Source organism: Schistocerca serialis, chromosome 5 (assembly GCF_023864345.2).
Source record: "Schistocerca serialis cubense isolate TAMUIC-IGC-003099 chromosome 5, iqSchSeri2.2, whole genome shotgun sequence".
Classification (NCBI taxonomy): Eukaryota; Metazoa; Arthropoda; class Insecta; order Orthoptera; family Acrididae; genus Schistocerca; species Schistocerca serialis.
Genome location: NC_064642.1, coordinates 19,664,522 through 19,686,267, shown reverse-complemented (window position 1 = coordinate 19,686,267; position 21,746 = coordinate 19,664,522). Strand labels below are relative to the sequence as shown.

General features: G+C 39.1%; 1 protein-coding gene across 2 annotated transcripts in view; it reads right to left on the bottom strand.

Annotated features, from left to right (window-relative positions):
• The window catches only part of LOC126481011 (catenin alpha), a 152,473-nt gene that overhangs the window by 108,744 nt on the left and 21,983 nt on the right, over nt 1–21,746 (bottom strand). For both annotated transcript variants that reach the window (XM_050104467.1, XM_050104468.1), the window contains exons 3-4: nt 18,232–18,398; nt 4,521–4,730 (exon numbers count right to left, since the gene is read on the bottom strand). In XM_050104467.1, the coding sequence (XP_049960424.1) occupies nt 4,521–4,730; nt 18,232–18,398 (377 nt within the window). The remainder of the gene's footprint in view (nt 1–4,520; nt 4,731–18,231; nt 18,399–21,746) is intronic.

Sequence of the window (21,746 nt, the reverse complement as noted above, 5' to 3'; positions counted from 1 at the left end):
TGCAACATGAGGTCGTGCATTATACTGCTGAAATGTAGGGTTTCGCAGGGATCAAACGAAGGGTAGAGCCACGGGTCGTAACACATCTGAAATGTAGCATCCACTGTTCAAAGTGCCGTCAGTGCGAACAAGAGGTGACCCAGACGTGTAACCAATGGCACCCCATACCATTACGCCGGGTGATACGCCAGTGTGGCGATGACGAATACACGCTTCCAATGTGCGTTCACCGCGATGTCACCAAACACGGATGCGACCGTCATGATGCTGTAAACAGAACCTGGATTCATCCAAAAAAATTACGTTTTGCCATTTGTGCACCCAGGTTTATCGTTGAGTACACCATGGCAGGCGCTCCTGTCTGTAATGCAGCGTCAAGGGTAACTGCAGCCACGGTCTCCGAGCTGATAGTCCATGCTGCTGCAAACGTCATCTAACTGTTCGTGCAGATGGTTGTTGTCTTGCAAACGTCCTCATCTGTTGACTCCGGGATCGAGACGTGGCTGCACGATCCGTTACAGCCATGCGGATGAGATGCCTGTCATCTCGACTGCTAGTGATACGAGGCCGCTGGGATCCAGCACGGCATTCCGTATTACCCTCGTGAACCCACCGATTACATATTCTGCTAACAGTCATTGGATCTCGACCAACGCGAGCAGCAATGCCATGATACGATAAACCGCAATCGCGATAGGCTAGATTCCGACCTTTATAAAAGTCTGAAATGTGATGGTACGCGTTTCCCCTCCTTACACGAGGCATCACAACAACATTTCACCAGGCAACGCCGCTCATCTGCTGTTTGTGTATGAGAAATCAGTTGGAAACTTTCCTTATGTCAGCACGTTGTAGGTGTCGCCACCGACGCCAACCTAGTGTGAATGCTCTGAAAAGCTAACCATTTGCATATCACAGCATCTTCTTCCTGTCAGTTAAATTTCGTGTCTGTAGCACATCATCTTCATGGTGTAGCAATTTTAATGGCCAGTAGTGTAATAATTCCAATCCCAAAGAAAGAAGGTGTTGACAGATGTGAAAATTAGCGAACTATCAGTTTAATAAGCCATGGCTGCAAAATACTAACACGAATTCTTTACAGACAAATGGAAAAACTGGTAGTAGCCAACCTCGGGGAAGATCAGTTTGGATTCCATAGAAATGTTGGAACACATGAGGCAATACTGGCCCTATGACTTATCTTGGAAAGATTAAGGAAAGGCAAACATACGTTTCTAGTATTTGTAGACTTAGAGAAAGGTTTTGACAATGTTGACTGGAATACTCTCTTTCAAATTCTGAAGATGGCAGGGGTAAAATACATGGAGTGAAGGGCTATTTACAATTTGTACAGAAACCAGATGGCAGTTGTAAGAGTACAGGGGCATGAAAGGGAAGCAGTGGTTGGGAAGGGAGTGAGACAGGGTCGTAGCCTCTCCCCGATTTTATTCAATATGTATACTGAGCAAGCAGTAAAGGAAACAAAAGAAAAATTCGGAGTAGGTATTAAAATCCATGGAGGAGAAATAAAAACTTTGAGGTTCGCCGATTACATTGTAATTCTGTCGTCAGAGACAGCAAAGGACCTGGAAGAGCAGCTGAACGGAATGGACAATGTCTTGAAAGGAGGATATAAGATGAACATCAACAAAAGCAAAACGAGGATAATGGAATGCATCCAAATTAAATCAGATGATGCTGCGGGAATTAGATTAGGAAATGAGACGCTTAAAGTAGTAAATGAGTTTTGCTATTTGGGGAGCAAAATAACTGATGATGGTCGAAGCAGAGAGGATTTAAAATGTAGACTGGCAATGGCAAGGAAAGCGTTTCTGAAGAAGAGAAGTTTATTAACATTGAGTATAGTTTTGTGTGTCAAGAAGTCATTTCTGAAAGTATTTGTATGGAGTGTAGCCATGTATGGAAGTGAAACATGGACGATAAATAGTTTGGACATGAAGAGAATAGAAGCTTTCGAAATGTGGTGCTACAGAAGAATGCTGAAGATTAGATGGGTAGATCACATAACAAATGAGGAGGTATTGAATAGAATTGGGGAGAAGGGGAGTTTGTGGCACAACTTGACTAGAAGAAGGGATCTGTTGGTAGGGCATATTCTGAGGCATCAAGGGATCACCAATTTAGTATTGGAGGGCAGTGTGGAGGGTAAAACTCGTAGAGGGAGACCAAGAGATGAATACACTAAGCAGATTCAGAAGGATGTGGGTTGCAGTGAGTACTGGGAGATGAAGAAGCTTGCACATGGTAGGGTAGCATGGAGAGCTGCATCAAACCAGTCTCTGGACTGAAGACAACAACAACAACAACAGAGGAATGAACATAAAACTGTATGATATGTACAAATGGAAAGGGAAAGAAAGTAAGCATACAGATTTCAGGGGTAGAAGATAGTACTATGCATTGGTTCAGATGCACAGCATACATGAGGGCCTATTGAAGTTAAGAGTACCAGCGAAAGGCACACCTGTGTTCTCACTCCCTAAGCTAGTTCTGTTAGTAATGGCTTTAGATTTTAGTGTAGCATGCATTCTCTCCTAAGAAATGTAAAACAGTGGGCAGCTGTAGGTGTTCATCCCATTTCAGTTTATGTTGTAGAGCAGTTAAGATGACACATTCTTTGAGTATATGAAGTACTGTAAAAGGTGCTCCACAAGCGCACTTTGCGAGGAGGGGTGTGACCAATGTGCAAGCAGTTTAGAACCACAGCTGCTTTGTGACAGGCCATGCCAAGAGTGAAGTTCGCCAGTCTTTAGTGGTCTTGTTTATCTATTGGAGTTTTTTCAAATGTGCAGTATTTTGCCATTCTATGTTCCCTATCTCAGATAAGTGTCTTGAGATGGGATCAAACATCACTGTCTGATGTTCACAGTTGTAATGTTTCCACTATTGTTGCATCCTTGGAAAGTCTGTCACCAAGTTGATTACCTAGGACGCCCATGTGACCGTGTCCATAGAAAAGTTATGGAGATTTTTATCCTGTAGAGATTATATAGCGGGTTGTGAATGTTGGAGACCAGCAGATTTCGTGTATAGCAATGGTCTATTACTCACAGTCGAATCAAGGACCCATATATATGAGGTTTGGGTGAATTTCGATACGCTGAAGAGCTCGAAATATGGCTGTTACTTATGCAATAAATGTACTGCACATACTCAGTACAGAGTATTGCTCCTCCACAGCCATTGGCATAGTCAACACATTCATTGAACTCAGAGAAACCTGTATATATGATTTAATTGTGTGGATAATCATGATATATAGAGTTAATCATCTGCTGTCAGTGGTGGAATCTATAGTTCCCTTGGTGTAACAGTGCATGTCCATCCATATCACTGGCCTAGGGACATACCAAGGGAAATCAAAGATGTGTTCTTGCATAAAAAGCAAGTGAGGAGAGTTGGAGTTCTCTACATAGATCTTCAAGGCATACCTCAGCTAGTATAAATGTTCAGAGGTGTTTCATAGGCAGCCAGGTTCTGTAATTTTGTAGCAGAATGGGATAACAAGGGTATTCTAGCTGCTGGTTGAGAGCAAGTGAGTATCCGATCAGGAGTAGCTCGTGTTGCACTCTCAAAGGAAGGCTGCCTGTTTCTACAAGGAGGATCAATACAAAAGGCTCCAGTTGCTACACTTACTCCATTATGTTGTAAAGGGTCTAATACATCCAGCATAGATGTTGCTGCTGAACCGTAAGCAATATATTCATAGCCTAAGATAGGTCAAATTAGCATTTTAAAAAACATTGATAAAACCACTTGATCAATTCCCCAGGAGGAGATGATGGTGATGGTGATCGTGATGAAGATGCAACAGAGAGCATTTAGACTCCTCAAGCAATAATCCCTGAGTTGGTGTATGTGTGGTGTCCATGTTACTTTAATATTAAATAATAATGCTAAAAAGCTACTTCTAGTAGCTCGTCTCCTAAGTATAGCTCCAAGTGAGGATGTACAGATTTAAGTCTGCAAAAACGCATGACACACGAATTTGTTCTCAAAAAACAGTATCCGTGCTATTAGGCTCAATATCATACCGTTCTTGTAGCATTCTTAAGTTGCCATTCCACAATATGGAGTGGTGGAGAGTTACATTACTCATATATACAGACACCATTGATATACAATGTCGATGAGACGTGGGATGCACAATGGGTGGCTCTTAAATATTTACTTATTCTGTATTAAGATTATATTTTACAAGTACAGTTGTTAACAAACTACATGGGAGTTTGAAATGGCAACACTAAAATTTAGCATTACATAATGGGTAAACAGATATTTCCAGGCATCACCTAAATTAAGTTATACAATTCTAGTAGCCATCCATTTTCTTTTGAGCAACGAATTATGATACTCAAAATATAATTTCCAAGTTTACAATGCACATTATTACAATGACCAAATAGTATTACAACACAAATCACTAAAGCAGCTTAGAAAATGGGTTTGACAACTGAGTCTTTAGATAACTTGTGGAAGAAGAGCCATAATTCATTTACCTTTGAGGCTGTGAGTAACATAGTGGAATGCTTCTTGAGGACTGCTCTTGCAGCTGCCAGATCATCTCTTAACTGAGGATCCTTCAGTTCTTGTTGCCTCTTTGCTGCTTGGCTCATAAGTTCCGAGGCATTACGACCAAATGCTTTGATGTTGTCCAACAATTCTGATTGGCTTGATGCATTCTTCAGTTTCTCCAAGTCGTCTTCAACCTAAAGGCACCACAGAAAATAATAAATTAAGGAAATGACACTTGTGTGTGTGAACTGTCAATGATTTAATTCAAAATTGTGGTTAAAAACTAACATAATAATATCTGACAGGTGCGTTCACTAACCAATTGCTGTAATAAGAACAGCTGGAGCAGGTTACACAGCCACAAATTATTATTATTATTATTATTATTATTATTACTATTATTTCTCTTTCCTGTCTCAGACGTTATGTCTGGTTAAAAATGGAAGGTTACGTCGACCTTGATCAAGCGTGACTTCCATTATTATTATTATTATTATTATTTCTTTTTTGTCTCAGACGTTATGTCTGGTTAAAAATGGAAGGTGATGCTGACCTTGATCAAGCATGACTTCCTTTTAACTGTACGGTATATGTTACATTGCATTTAGGAACTTTCGGGTAATTGAACAAGTGTCAATAATTACAGATTTCTGTAGTTGTGTATATATAAGCTTGGATGTAGCTGTATTGCATTGATGTACTGGTAGATATTGTGTGGTGTGACTCCTGTAGTTGATAGTATAATTGGTATAATGTCAACTTTATCCTGATGCCACATGTCCTTGACTTCCTCAGCCAGTTGGATGTATTTTTCAATTTTTTCTCCTGTTTTCTTTTGTATATTTGTTGTATTGGGTATGGATATTTCGATTAGTTGTGTTAATTTCTTCTTTTTATTGGTGAGTATGATGTCAGGTTTGTTATGTGGTGTTGTTTTATCTGTTATAATGGTTCTGTTCCAGTATAATTTGTATTCATCGTTCTCCAGTACATTTTGTGGTGCATACTTGTATGTGGGAACATGTTGTTTTATAAGTTTATGTTGTAAGGCAAGCTGTTGATGTATTATTTTCACTACATTGTCATGTCTTCTGGGGTATTCTGTATTTGCTAGTATTGTACATCCACTTGTGATGTGATCTACTGTTTCTATTTGTTGTTTGCAAAGTCTTATTATTACTATTATTATTAACAGCAAAAATAATAACAGCAGGATTCCAGTTTTTAAAGTATTTGCTTCATCAAAAGAAATGAAGTTTGGAAATAAGGAAAACTGGTTAGTTTTATAAGTGCTGGTAGGAAAGAAAAATCACACTGTGTTGTTTTCACAGTAGTACAAAATGCAGGAAGAAGATCAATGACTTCCTTTTATGTGCATTATGTACCACCTAACAGTGCTGCTCAAAGTAATTTTTCCTTGTTGCCAGTAATTAAATTTTTCACTTTTTTGCTGTTTCCTGCACATTTTCCTTCTGACAAAGAACCATTTAAATGTTCCAAAAGCTAGTAATATAATTACCCCTTTTAAAAAAACTATCTCCATGTCCCCCACTCTATTTACTCATTCTTCATTGTTACTCGCCTTTTATCTCGAATATTTTCAGCAACGTACTAACATTGTGACAAAATGCCCCGGATAATGCTTTAATACCTACTCAAGGTTGCTTCATGAGTATATCATATAGCTGCCAACCTTGAGAAGAGGCTATCAGTAATCGCATGGCAAATATGGAGGGCAATTTTTTTTATTTATTTACTTATTATTATTTTTTTATTAGAAGCCTGACTTAGGCCATTAAATGCTATATTTCAGACAATGTGGTATGTATTATTAAGTATGGATAAATGTTTTGTGACATCACCTGGTTAGAAAGATCGCAACAGCTTACAGACAAATGCCTTGAACTCTTAACAGCACTTGATTCCCAAGCAGTTTTATTCATGTAATTTAAGCTGACATGCAGAGGATGGAAAATTTTCATCAGAACTTTCAACCGAGTCAAAAGTGCATGTTGAGTGGTCATGGCAAATGTTCTTTGAAAAGAACTGTCACAAAAAATAAGACGACGACAGCTGCATATGTCACCGCAGATCTGAATGTCACACTTATGAACCATGTCAGCAGTGAAACAACATGAAGGCAGTTCCATAAGCAGGGAATTGCAGGGCAGGTGAACATAAATTCCAAAACCACTCATCATTGATGCAAATTCCCATAAAAGGAAAATGTGGTACTGAAGCCATAAAACCTGGACTATGGAGCAATGGAACAAATTCATACGATTGGACGAGTCTTGTTGTACACAGTTTCCAACTTCTGGCTGTGTTTACATTGTAAGACTGAAAAATGGTGGGGGTTCAGTAAATGATTAGGGCAACCTTGTCATCTTATTTCATGGGCCCCATAGTTACTCTAGGATGCATTACTGCCAAGCATTATGTGAGCATTTTGGCTAGTCAGGTCCATCGCAGGGTACAATGTTCATTCCCAATGGTGATGCTGTGTTCCAAGATGACAGGGCCCCTGCTGACACAGCTTGCATCAACCAGGACTGGTTTTGTAAGCAGGAGGATGAACTGTCATATCTCCCACCTCATCACCAGTCACCAGATTTCAATAATATTAAGCCTTCGGTTGTCCACTTTGTAGAGGAAAATGCCTGATCGCTCACCACCTCCATCATCATTCCCTGAACTTGCAGCTATTTTCCAGGAACAATGGTACAAGATTCCTTTAAAAACTGTATAAGATGTGTATTCATCCTTTTTGGGACAATTGGAAGCTGTTTCAAATCCCAACGGTTTTCCTACACCATTTAGGAATGGTAACATTTTGTGTTTTGGTATTTCCAAATTTCTGTCCACCCCTGCAGCTAAGATGTTATCATCAGAATACTTCTAGATATGTTCATACGAGATAAATTCTTCTGAATTTGGGGTGTGGAGTATATACTGAAAGTCTTGAGTGGCACCCTGAGGAGACACTACCATGCGCACTCTCCATGCTCCAAATCACTGGAAGCAGATTTTTCCACATGGAGAAATTTTAAGCCAGTTAGAACTATCTGCTATCCTACCAGTGTAAATATTAAGAAATAATAAACTACACCAATTGAAAGTTCTTCACCTATTGCTTTGAAATTTTGATACAATGCTGCATCTGAATATACACATGCTTTTATATACCTACTAGAGTGCTACATGCGCCTTTTTATATACCTACTGCAGTGCTATATGCACATTTTTATATATTTACTGGAACACCCTGAGGTAGGTGTGTGTGTGTGTGTGTGTGTGTGTGTGTGTGTGTGTGTGTGTGAAGGCGCCTGCACGAGTGTGCGCACGTCGAGAATTTCCTCCCAAACCCTTGGACTGATTTCAACCAAATTTGGTACAGAAACAGCAAACCTCACAAGTATCAGCACTGTGAGGTTTATAACCTCCCAGCTATAATAGTAGCAGAGATATGGACAAATATGTCTTTTTTTTCCAGCTCCTGGCACATAGGCTGCCTTACCACAATAGGCATGTCACGTGGAAACTATCGACCTGCCAAAGTTACCTGTTTTGCAGGCAAGCCTACATGTCACAGGCAAAAATGGGTTTTCTGGGTCATTCAGTGTGAATAGAAGAAAACTATCACATCCAAAAATCAACAGCCCAAGGAAAGAAAGTACTCAATGAATACACATCACTGTGCAATAAAACTCTCTTCGCCACAATAGAAAAACTATACAAATAACACCCACAACCAAAACAACTGAGGAGAAAAAAAAATTCTCCCTCTCTCTCTACCCCACTCCTGGACACACACACACACACACACACACACACACACACACACACACACCACAGATGCCAAATACACTTCAAACTCGCACGCCTCACCCAGCCAAACATGCTACGGAACAAATGAACACCACACAGCCACAAAAACACGTAATGGCAGCAAAACTCTGCCAAGTTTTGAAAAATCAGTGAAAGTGCAGTGTCAAGCGACTATAGGCCACGAAATCTGCCTGTTCACATCACCAGCAACATATGAGAAAGCACCACAATAACAAAACCATAAGCTACGCACGAAAAATGTGATTTATATTCATTTCTGATTGAAAATGCGTAATAAACAGAAAAATAAAAATTACGTTTTGCCGTTTTGCAGATGAGAAGTTGTAGCTTGTATAGCAGAATAGCTGCCAAAATAAATGTCCAATAGTATGATGTAAGGTATGTAAACTAATGCATACATCCACTCTTTTTGCCAATTAGCTATAAACAGAACTTTGATATAATGTTATACACAACACATAGTGCATCAGGTTGTTAATAAATATCTCAACTGTGAACTATGAACAAATGATGTATAATATTTTACAACAATTATTCATTCACAATTGTAAATATTATGTACCAAAAGTTTCGCTAAATGTTAATTTATAACAACAATTTTACAGTTAAAAAATAATTAAGAACCAACTGAAGATAGCACAAAATGTGCTGAAAAATGTCTGGGTGAAACAAAACAGAAGAGAGGTGTCTTGCATAAGGCGGAGTTCCTGTTCCCGGGAAATATCCTGTATGGACAAAACTTGATCAACAACAGAACTATAGAACAGGTCAAACATTAATTACTTTGGCTGTGACATCGTATGTAAGTATGACGAAGACATAGGGAGGAAATTAGCTAAGTCTGGGAATAATGTGGAACAATAAACAGCTATGTAAAAAATAAAATGAGGTAACAAACAAGATTGTAAAAAGGAAAGTTGCTACTCACTATATAGCAGAGATGCTGAGTCACAGATAGGCACAATAAAAAGACTGTCATGAATACAGCTTTCAGCGAGTAAGCGTAGCAACTTTCCTTTTCACAACAATGCGACATTCCAACCTGATTTTTCCATTGTTTAACAAACAAGACTGAAATTCTATAAGACAAACGCAGTTCCAATGCTTCTTTACCGAAATGAATCATATGTTATAAGTAAACATCAAGAACGCCACATACAAGCAACGGAGATGAGGTTTCTATGAGCAGTAAAGTGATGAACAAAAGCCAACAGATTTTGAAATTTGGAAATTAAGGGTAGAGCTGAACATGTTTAGCATCCTCTACAAAATACAAGATAATAGAAGAAACTGGAATGAACATAACAAAGGAATGAATGGAGGAAGATTATTTCTCCAGATAAGATTTAAGCCAATTGCGGGAAGTAGTCAGGGAAGACCGAGGTAGCAATCGGTACTGTAACAGGCAAAATAAAAAAATGGCCTACTGTTTGAAGTGAAGATGATGTTAACTTTTTCTTCTCTTGCTGGTATACTGAGAATTATTAAATCTTTGTTCATACGCCACAATGCTGCCACATCTGTGGCTATCTGTCCTCAACATCCTTAACACCCTTTGAAAGGCCCACATTTCAAATGCCTTACACAATACTGCACCAAATCCTATAAAGTCTCAATTCCATGGAGTGGGATACTGAACACGTGGCATTGAAGTAATCAGGTGCAAGGTGTAATACTTATGTCAAGGTTGTCACAGATTTCCTCATTTGCTGGAAATGGCTTGTTCAATTCTACAGAGAAGTCCCAGTTATCATTGATTTGATATGCCAAATATTTATATGCTTTCAATCTTGTCATTACCAAGTGCAAGAGTGCCCTGATTTTTATCTGTTTCTGTTGACAACCATTCATTTGTCCTCCTGATGTATAAACGTGAAACTATGTTATTGCTATCTTCAGTAACAGTGTTTACTTGTTTTTCCAGCCTGTTTATATGTAAGATAGTGTCACCGACATTATCTGATATTCTGACTTCTGGCAGAGACTCTATGCCTGGTAATCCGTATGATTCATAACCACAATGGTGGTGCCTCTGTTGGCAGCTAGCATCATAAGGGTAGGATCAGGGTTTAGGTGGTAGATTCCAGTCGTTTCAGATTTGCAAAGAATGCTCTACATCACTGGCCTCTTACTTCGTTTGCATTTATCGGAAATCTCTCGACTAGCACAAAATGCCTAGTGACTGGGAAAAAGTGCAGATGATTCCTATATATAAGAGGGATAAAAGAATGGACCTGGAAAATTACAGACCAAATCCTTAACATTTGTTTTCTGCAGAATTCTAGAGCATATTCTGAGTTTGAATATAATAAATTTCCTACAGACCAAAAAGCTCATATCCATGAATCAGCACAGCTTTATAAAGCACTGCTTGTGTGAAACCCAAATCGCTCTTTTCTCACAAGATATACTGTGAACTACGGATTAATGGTACAGGCAGATTCCATATTTCTAGGTTTCCAAAAAGCAATCGACACAATACCCCACTGCAGACTGATAACAAATGTACATGAATACAGAATATGTGACTGGCTCGAATACTTCTTAAGTAATAAAACCTGTATGTTGTCCTCCCCCCCCCCTCCCCCATAACCATGGACCTTGCCGTTGGTGGGGAGGCTTGCGTGCCTCAGCAACACAGATAGCCATACCGTAGGTGCAACTACAACGGAGGGGTATCCGTTGAGAGGCCAGACAAACATGTGGTCCCCGAAGAGGGGCAACAGCCTTTTCAGTAGTTGCAGGGGCAACAGTCTGGATGATTGACTGATCTGGTCTTGTAACACTAACCAAAACGGCCTTGCTGTGCTGGTACTGCGAACGGCTGAAAGCAAGGCGAACTACGGCCCTAATTTTTCCCGAGGGCATGCAGCTTTACTGTATGGTTAAATGATGATGGCGTCCTCTTGGGTAAAATATTCTGGAGGTAAAATAGTCCCCCATTTGGATCTCCGGGCGGGGACTACTCAGGAGGATGTCGTTATCAGGAGAAAGAAAACTGGCGTTCTACGGATCGGAGCGTGGAATGTCAGATCCCTTAATCAAGCAGGTAGGTTAGAAAATTTATAAAGGGAAATGGATAGGTTAAAGTCAGATATAGTGGGAATTAGTGAAGTTCGGTGGCAGGAGGAACAAGACTTCTGGTCAGGTGATTACAGGGTTATAAACACAAAATCAAATAGGGGTAATGCAGGAGTAGGTTTAATAATGAATAGGAAAGTAGGAATGCGGGTAAGCTACGACAAACAGCATAGTGAACGCATTATTGTGGCCAAGATAGATACAAGGCCCACGCTTACTACAGTAGTACAAGTTTATATGCCAACTAGCTCTGCAGATGACGAAGAAATTGGAGAAATGTATGATGAAATAAAAGAAATTATTCAGATTGTGAAGGGAGACGAAAATTTAATAGTCATGGGTGACTGGAATTCGGCAGTAGGAAAAGGAAGAGAAGGAAACGTAGTAGGTGAATATGGACTGGGGGTAAGAAATGAAAGAGGAAGCTGCCTGGTAGAATATTGCACAGAGCACAACTTAATCATAGCTAACACTTGGTTCAAGAATCATGAAAGATGGTTGTATACATGGAAGAAGCCCAGAGATACTGACAGGTTTCAGATAGATTACATAATGGTAAGATAGAGATTTAGGAACCAGGTTTTAAATTGTAAAACATTTCCAGGGGCAGATGTGGATTCTGACCACAATCTACTGGTTATGACCTGTAGATTAAAACTGAAGAAACTGCAAAAAGGTGGGAATTTAAAGAGACGGGACCTGGATAAACTGACTAAACCAGAGGTTGTAGAGAGTTTCAGGGAGAGCATAAGGGAACAATTGACAGGAATGGGGGAAAGAAATACAGTAGAAGAAGAATGGGTAGCTCTGAGGGATGAAGTAGTGAAGGCAGCAGAGGAGCAAGTAGGTAAAAAGACAAGGGCTGGTAGAAATCCTTGGATGACAGAAATATTGAATTTAATTGATGAAAGGAGAAAATATAAAAATGCAGTATATGAAGCAGGCAAAAAGCAATACAGATGTCTCAAAAATGAGATCGACAGGAAGTGCAAAATGGCTAAGCAGGGATGGCTAGAGGACAAATGTAAGGATGTAGAGGCTTATCTTACTAGGGGTAAGATAGATACTGCCTACAGGAAAATTAAAGAGACCTTTGGAGAAAAGAGAACCACTTGCATGAATATCAAGAGCTCAGATGGAAACCCAGTTCTAAGCAAAGAAGGGAAAGCAGAAAGGTGGAAGGAGTACATAGAGGGTCTATACAAGGGTGATGTACTTGAGGACAATATTATGGAAATGGAAGAGGATGTAGATGAAGATGAAATGGGAGATATGATACTGCGTGAAGAGTTTGACAGAGCACTGAAAGACGTCAGTCAAAACAAGGCCCCGGGAGTAGACAACATTCCATTAGAACTACTGACAGCCTTGGGAGAGCCAGTCCTGACGAAACTCTACAATCTGGTGAGCAAGATGTATGAGGGAGGCAAAATACCCTCAGACTTCAAGAAGAATATAATAATTCCAATTCCAAAGGAAGCAGGTGTTGACAAATGTGAAAATTACCAAACTATCAGTTTAATACATCACAGCTGCCAAATTATAACACGGATTCTTTACAGACGAATGGAAAAACTAGTAGAAGCCGACCTCGAGGAAGATCAGTTTGGATTCAGTAAAAATGATGGGAAACGTGAGGCAATGCTGACCCTACGACTTATCTTAAAAGCTAGGTTAAGGAAAGGCAAACCTACGTTTCTAGCATTTGTAGACTTACAGAAAGCTTTTGACAATGTTGACTGGAATACGCACTTTCAAATTCTGAAGGTGGCAGGGGTAAAATACAGGGAGCGAAAGGCTATTTACAATTTGTACAGAAACCAGATGGCAGTTGTAAGAGTCGAGCGACATGAAAGGAAAGCAGTGGTTGGGAAGGGAGTGAGACAGGGTTATAGTCTCTCCCCGATGTTATTCAATCTGTATATTGAGCAAGCAGTGAAGGAAACAAAAGAAAAATTCGGAGTAGGTATTAAAATCCATGGAGAAGAAATAAAAACTTTGAGGTTCGCCGATAACATTGTAATTATGGCAGAGACAGCAAAGGACCTGAATGAGCAGTTGAATGGAATAGACAGTGTCTTGAAAGGAGGATATAAGATGAACATCAACAAAAGCAAACCGAGGATAATGGAATGTATCCAAATTGAATCGGGTGATGCTGAGGGAATTAGATTAGGAAATGAGACACTTAAAGCAGTAAAGGAATTTTGCTATTTGGTGAGCAAAATAACTGAAAGGATATAAAATGTAGACTGGCAATGGCAAGGAAAGCATTTCTGAAGAAGAGAAATTTGTTAACATTGAGTATAGATTTAAGTGTCAGGAAGTCATTTCTGAAAGTATTTGTATGGAGTGTAGCCATGTACGGAAGTGAAACATGGACGATAAATAGTTTGGACAAGAAGAGAATAGAAGCTTTGAAATGTGGTGCTACAAAATAATGCTGAAGATTAGATGGGTAGATCACATAACTAATGAGGAAGTATTGAATAGGATTGGGGAGAAGGGGAGTTTGTGGCACAATTTGACTAGAAGAAGGGATCGGTTGGTAGGGCATGTGTTGAGGCATCAAGGGATCACCAATTTAGTACTGGAGGGCAGCGTGGAGGGTAAAAATCGTAGAGGGAGACCAAGAGATGAATACACTAAGCAGATTCAGAAGGATGTAGGTTGCAGTAGGTACTGGGAGATGAAGAAGCTTGCACAGGATAGAGGAGCAAGGAGAGCTGCATCAAACCAGTCTCTGGACTGAAGACCACAACAAGAACATGTTGTCCTCGATGGCAAGTGTTCATCAGAGACAGGGATAACATCAGGAGTACCCCAAGGAAGTGTGACAGGACCATTGCTATTTTCTATATACATAAATGATCTGGCAGGCAGGGTGGGCAGCAATCTGTGGTTGTTTGCTGATGATGCTGTGGTGAACAGAAAAGGCAAAGTTAAGTGACTGTAGGTTGATACAGCATGACATAGACAAAATCTTTAGTCGATATGATGAATGGCAGCTGGCTCTTAATGTAGAAAAATGTAAGTCAATGCAGATGAGTAGGAAAAACAAACCCTTAATGTTCAGATACAGCATTAGTAGTGTCCCGCTTGACACACTCGTGCAGTTTAAATATCTGGGTGTAACACTGTGAAGCAATATGAAATGAAACAGCATAGAAGGATTATGGTTGGGAAGGCAAATGGTGGACTTCGATTTTTTGCGAGAATTTTTGGAAAGTGTAGTTCATCTACGTAGGAGGTCTCATATAGGACGCCAGTGCGACATATTCTTGAGTACTGGGATACGTACCAGGTCAGATTGAAAGAAGATATCAAAGGAATTCAGAGGCAAGGTGCTAGATTTGTTACTGGTAGGTTCAATCAGCATGCAGGTGTTATGGATATGCTTTGGAAGCTCACGTGGGAATCCCTGGAGGGAGGAAGACATTCTCTCCGAAGAACACTACTGATAAAGTTCAGATAATCAGCATTTGAAGTTGACAGCAGAATGATCCTACTGCCGCCAACATACAATTCGCATACGGACCACAAAGGTAAGGTACGAGAAATTAGGACTTGTATGGAGGCATATACACAGTCATTTTTCCCTCGCTCTATTTGCGATTGGAGCAGGAAAGGAAACAACTAGTTGTGGAACAGGGTACCTTCTGCCACACAGCGTACGGTGGCTCGCAGAGTATGTACATGTTTCCGTAGTTGTGTTGGTCTCCATGGTGAGGGATTTGGGGAAAGATGTGACGCACAGTTTGAGACGAGGAAATTATGGGAAGTCGTGGCAAAAAAGTGTTTCACTGTAGCACTTGGAGATGATAGCGGCCATTTGCGTTTCAGTTCTGCTTGTGTAAATGTGTTTGTGAATTGTCTAGTTCTGAGGAAGGATATCATCCGAAAGCCGAACATTTCTAGCATTCTTCTTCACTGTGCCTGCCTGCGACTCAACGACTCCTCTATGTGGAGGGTAGCAATCTATCCTTCCCATACTGGACTTTTCACTGATTGATTTTGCATAACAGTTGCTCTTCTATACCACAACTCGATGCTGTTTCCCTTTGCTACTATTTTCTATTGGATTACATCACTCAGCATCTGCCCTTCTCTTTCTCTACTTTCCAAAGTTTTACTGTTGCCGTCTGAACTGCACACATTCCCACCACTTCCCACATTGCCAATGATGGTCCAACTTAAAGTCCCTTTATACCAACTATCTTAAGATTTTATTGCAACCCAGAATCAAAGGAAGACATCTCACAGTTGGTACATAATTTTCTCTGCTCTGATACAATGTTTTATATATTAGCACACATTATACAATAGTAAACTGCTCTATGGTTCTACACACAATGAAGAAATGGAATAAATTCACACTGAAGCAACAATCTGAATGTTTACATAAATCGAAATAGTGTACAGCAATGAGATCAACTGACAAATGAAACTACACTATGCAATTCATAATCAGCACACTGTTTGGAGGACCTCTTACAAGACATGAATCAGACATTCATTTGGTCAACAGAAGGTTGACTTCAATAGCAAATACTCTACATATCAAGGTAGCAGCATTTATAACTCACTGTCAAATCAGATGAAACTACATTCTGCAAGAAATTTTAAAATGAAGCCTAAAAGTTACTTACACTGTAGTGCCCATTAAATATTGAGTTGAAGTGAATTTGCCTTAGAAATGTAATGATAAATTCCTTTAAAAGTATAAATATTACACACAGGTGTACTTCAGAAGCTTCCCTCTATATGTAATACGGAATGTACAACTTTTGTGTATATATAAAATAAATGTGAATGTCCTGACATTCCCCTTGCATGTAAGGGTCAATTCAACCAGAGGTTCCCACCTGACCATCTCTAATTTTGTTAAAACTTTTACCAATGCTGCAGGCACGTCTCAAAGAAAGTTCTGTAAAGTTTTAGCTCAATATATGCTGTACTTTTGGCACCAGGGCCATGAGCTTCAAGGTCACTCAGCCGAAGAGCATATTATCACAAATAAATCATCATATTTGACAACTCTTTATAAATTGATTAGTGCAGTGAGAAACCTGAAAATTGGTGTGTTTACTCAACTTTTAGTGCTAAGTTCAGGTTTAACAAGGACAACGTAAATGAGGTAGCACACTTTCGTCAGCTGCTGCTCCCAGTGGGCAAAATGGACCTACCATACATACGTCACCCCAGTTTCAACCATTGGTATCTCCTGCCCAAAACATTTTTATGTCATGATATTTGATTTGTATTTCAAGAAAGTTGATGTTAGACCACATAATTAATATTAACTTTCAAGCTTCTTTAGTTATTGAGATATCTGGACCTAGGCTGGTGTCTTAAATTCAATCATCAAATTTGACCTACATTCAAGGTCAAATATCTGAAAATAGTGGTCAATAATTTCTTTCCCAACCAGTTATATTAGAAAGACGAGACTTTTATCTCCTAGGCACTTCTTTTCACTTGTTGGTATCTTTTCTTTAAGAGACAACATTTACCTTCAAAAGTAAACAACTTTGTCACGGTAAATGTGTATTTGACATAAATTGATGCACGAGAATCAATTTCCATATGAACTGGAATCTAATTTATTTCCTTTTTATTTTTGTCCATGATGGCTACGTTTGTGAACCGTGACTGTGTGGGATAATAATTTGTAATTTCTACTACCAGTCACTTTTCTGGTAGCAAAAATTACAAATAAATAATTACTTTATTTCCACTGGGAGAGTAGCCAGGTCACTTTACACCCATTCAAAGCTTATTACAGAGGTACTGAAGCTAACCAAAATTTGAACATCTGCATGACCAGTTATTCCCTCAAGCACGACATTGTTGTTGAGAATGTTTATTTGACAAGGGTGATCAGGCACCTTTAGAATACAATTGCAAAAAACTGCTATTTCCATTATTTCAATGACAGTTCTCTGCCCATCACATAAATTTCAAGAACTTTTTCAACTTATGTAATCATGAATGATTTGTAAGCAAGGCTGATTGGAACTTCTTTGGGACAAGCCATGCTAAATCTCCATGCTATTGAATTGTTGGAACAGCAAAATGACTTGCATCATATGCAAGCCTTCAGCGTCCAAGAAAAACTAAATTTTGAGATGGTTCAACTTGTTCACATTTTGTGATGAGATGTGCATGGAAACAAGTTGTTACACACTGAAAAGGCTGAAGATGATATTGCAAGATTGGCTCAAGAAGAAATGTTTGAAAATGGCAAAATCATTTCTAGAATAAGAGATAATCAGCAATTTGTGCCAACCAACAAAAAAAAAAAGGATTCACATTAGCAAACTTTCAATCATGTTTTGTATCACTTATTGCTGCTTTCGCCCAAGGAAATGATTTTCTTAGTGTGCAAAATGCCAAGTTGTACCATGGCTCAAAATCCATGTTGAACTGTAACTCCTTCTACAGCTGGCTAGGCAAACCAGTTCAAAGCTTAGAAGAAAGCAAATGCCCTCCACCATTATCTCTCCACAAGGCCACTGGTCAAAAGCTCAACTGTGGCCCGAGTCGTGAGTCTGTGCCTGCCTGTCTACTCTCAACACGACTATTCAGTGAGTGGTTACGTTTACTTTCACTGTTCTTAATGCACACGCTGTTGATTCCTATAGAAATATACACATGCAGTGCCCATTCAACATTGTATGGGTACAGCCACAACCTACCTTTCTTGGAAAATTTACTCTAAACTTAAAGTACTTCTATAGTAATGCTATTTGTCGAAATACTAACCACTCGAAGAGACTTTAACAAAAGATGCACATCGACCATGTCTGCGAGTATGAGCAGCCTGGTAACAGCTGATAAAAGGTTCCGGGCTGCTCGTACCATGTTGCCCCTTTTCAGTGATGAACATGGATCATCTGCAAATTCACGAGCTGCCACACTCATCGCATCACCTATTTAAAAAAAGTTCAAATTTAAGGTATATTTATAACAAGTGCACATAAATGAACACTTTAGCTTAAAAAAAAAAAAAGTCAACTACGAGTTAGGTTCAGGAGGTAAAGAAAAATTTACAAAGAAACAATGGCCGGCCGCTGTGGCCAAGCGGTTCGAGGCGCTTCAGTCCGGAACCGCGCTGCTGCTACAGTCACAGGTTCGAATCCTACCTCGGGCATGGATGTGTGTGATGTCCTTAGATTAGTCAGGTTTAAGTAGTTATAAATCTAGGTGACTGATAACCTCAGATGTTAAGTCCCATAGTACTTAGAGCCATTTGAAGCACTTGAAAGAAACAATGTAAGAGAAGTAACAACAGATGCATGTGACAGTTTCAAAATACAAGTATTACAAGTGGAAGAATTCCAATATAGGAAGAAAAAGGTGGTAACTGGTCCTCTGAAGTCCTAAAAAATACAGGGAAAAAAGATGACATGAGTGTCAAGCAAAACAATCAGTAACGAAGGAGAGAAAGCACTAGCTTCATCCCTAATGATAGAACTGTTGCAAATAATGAACTGGAATATACTGTAGCAGATTGAGGCATTGTGTGTAGTTCAACAATCAAATCATTAATTTATTTTATTTATTTATTTATTGTTCCGAGGGACCACATTAAGGAGAAGTCTCCATGGTCATGGAACGAGTCAATACATGAAATTATAACACGATTGTAGAAACAGATAAAATGAAATATAAGAAACATATTCAGTTGTAGATTGTAGAAACAGATAAAATGAAATATAAGAAACATATTCAGGCGACACGTTGCTAGTTTAAATAAAGAAAATCAAGAATGTAACACTGGAATTTGCTTAATTTTTTAGCTCTTCCAGGAGCTCCTCGACAGAATAGAACGAGTGAGCCATGAGGAAACTCTTCAGTTTAGACTTAAAAGCGTTTGGGCTACTGCTAAGATTTTTGAGTTCTTGTGGTAGCTTATTGAAAATGGGTGCAGCAGAATACTGCACTCCTTTCTGCACAAGAGTCAAGGAAGTGCATTCCACATGCAGATTTGATTTCTGCCTAGTATTAACTGAGTGAAAGCTGCTAACTCTTGGGAATAAGCTAATATTGCTAACAACAAACGACATTAAAGAAAATATATACTGTGAGGGCAATGTCAAAATTCCCAGACTATTGAATAGGGGTCGACAAGAGGTTTTCGAACTTACACCACACATAGCTCGAACAGCCTGTTTTTGAGCCAAAAATACCCTTTTTGAATCAGAAGAATTACCCCAAAAAATAATACCATATGACATAAGCGTATGAAAATATGCGAAGTAGACTACTTTTCGTGTTGAAATGTCACTTATTTCAGATACTGTTCTAATGGCAAATAAAGCGGCATTTAGTTTGTGGACAAGATCCTGAACATGGGCTTTCCACAACAGCTTACTATCCTATCCGTACGCCTACGAACTTGAACTGTTCTGTCTCGCTTATAACATGCCCATTCTGTCTGATTAAAATATCAGTTCTTGTTGAATTGTGAGTTAGAAACTGTAAAAACTGAGTCTTACTGTGATTTAGCATCAAATTATTTTCCACAAGCCACGAACTTATTTCATGAACTACATTATTTGATAATGTTTCAATATTACACACAAGATCCTTCGCTACGAAGCTGGTGTCATCAGCAAACAGAAATATTTTTGAATCACCTGTAATACTAGAAGGCATATCATTTATATAAATAAGTAACAGCAGTGGCCCCAGCACCGATCCTTGTGGAACGCCCCATTTAACAGTGCCCCATTGGGACTGAACATCATTACCACTCTCAATATTGCGGAGAATTACCTTCTGCTTTCTGTTCTTAAAGTAAGAGGCGAACCAATTGTAAGCTACTCCCCTTACTCCATAATGTTCCAACTTCTGCAGTAATATTTTGTGGTCAACACAGTCAAAAGCCTTCGTTAAATCAAAGAAAACATCTAACGTTTGCAACCTTTTATTTAATCCGTCCAAAACCTCACAGAGAAAAGAGACTATAGCATTTTCAGTTGTTAAGCCATTTCCAAAACCAAACTGTACATTTGACAGCAAATTATGTGAATTTAAATGCTGCAGTAACCTTGTATATACAACCCTCTCGATAACTTTAGCAAACACCGATGGCATAGAAATAGGTCTATAATTATCAACATTATCCCTGTCTCCCTTTTTATAAAGTGGCTTCACTACCGAGTACTTTAATCGGTCAGGAAACTGACCACTCCTAAAGGAAAAGTTACAGATATGGCTAAGTACTGGGCTAACATACATAGAACAATACTTCAGTATTCTGCTAGATACCCCGTCATATCCATGAGAGTTCTTGGTCTTTAGTGATTTAATTATTAACTCAATCTACCTCTTGTCAGTATCATGGAGGAGCATTTCAGGTAACAGTCTCGGAACTCTTTTTTCTACAAGTGCTATATGATTCCCTGTTGGGACTAGGTTTCTATTTAGTTCACCTGGTATATTCAGAAAGTGATTATTAAATACTGTACATATGTGCGACTCATCAGTAACACGGACATTCCCACTATGCACTGATTCTATATCCTCGACCTGTCTCTGCAGACCAGCCACTTCCTTTACGACCAACCATATGGTTTTAATTTTATCCTGAGACTTAGCTATTCTATCTGCATACCACATACTTTTTGCCTTCCTAATAACTTTTTAAGCACCTTACAATACTGTTTGTAATGGGCTACTGCATTTAGATTGTGACTGTTTCTAAAGTTTTGATATAATTGCCACTTTGTTCCACAAGATATTCTTATACCTTTAGTCAGCCACCCAGGCTGCCTGTTTGTGCTAGTACCCTGTTTTGAACGTTCTAACGGAAAGCAACTTTCAAAGAGCATGAGAAAAGTCTTGAGGAAAGCATTATATTTATCGTCTACTGTATCAGCACTATAAACATCTTGCCACTCTTGTTCCTTGATAAGGTTTACAAAAGTCTCTACAGCAACTGGATCAGCTTTCCTAAAAAGTTGGTAACTATATTTAACATGTGTTGCAGCACAAAAATCTTTTAGACTTAAAATTTGTGCATCATGATCTGAAAGGCCCTTCTAGTAATGACGAATGAACAAAAATATTGTCTATGGTTGTTCTACTGTTCCCTTGCACTCTCGTTGGAAAGAATACGGTTTGCATAAGATTATATGAATTAAGGAGGTCTACCAGCATCCTTTTCCTTGCACAATCACTTATACAATTGATATTGAAGTCACCACATATAACTAACTTTTTTTTTTCCTATAAAGTGAACCAAGAACCTCCTCTAGCTTTAGCAAAAATGT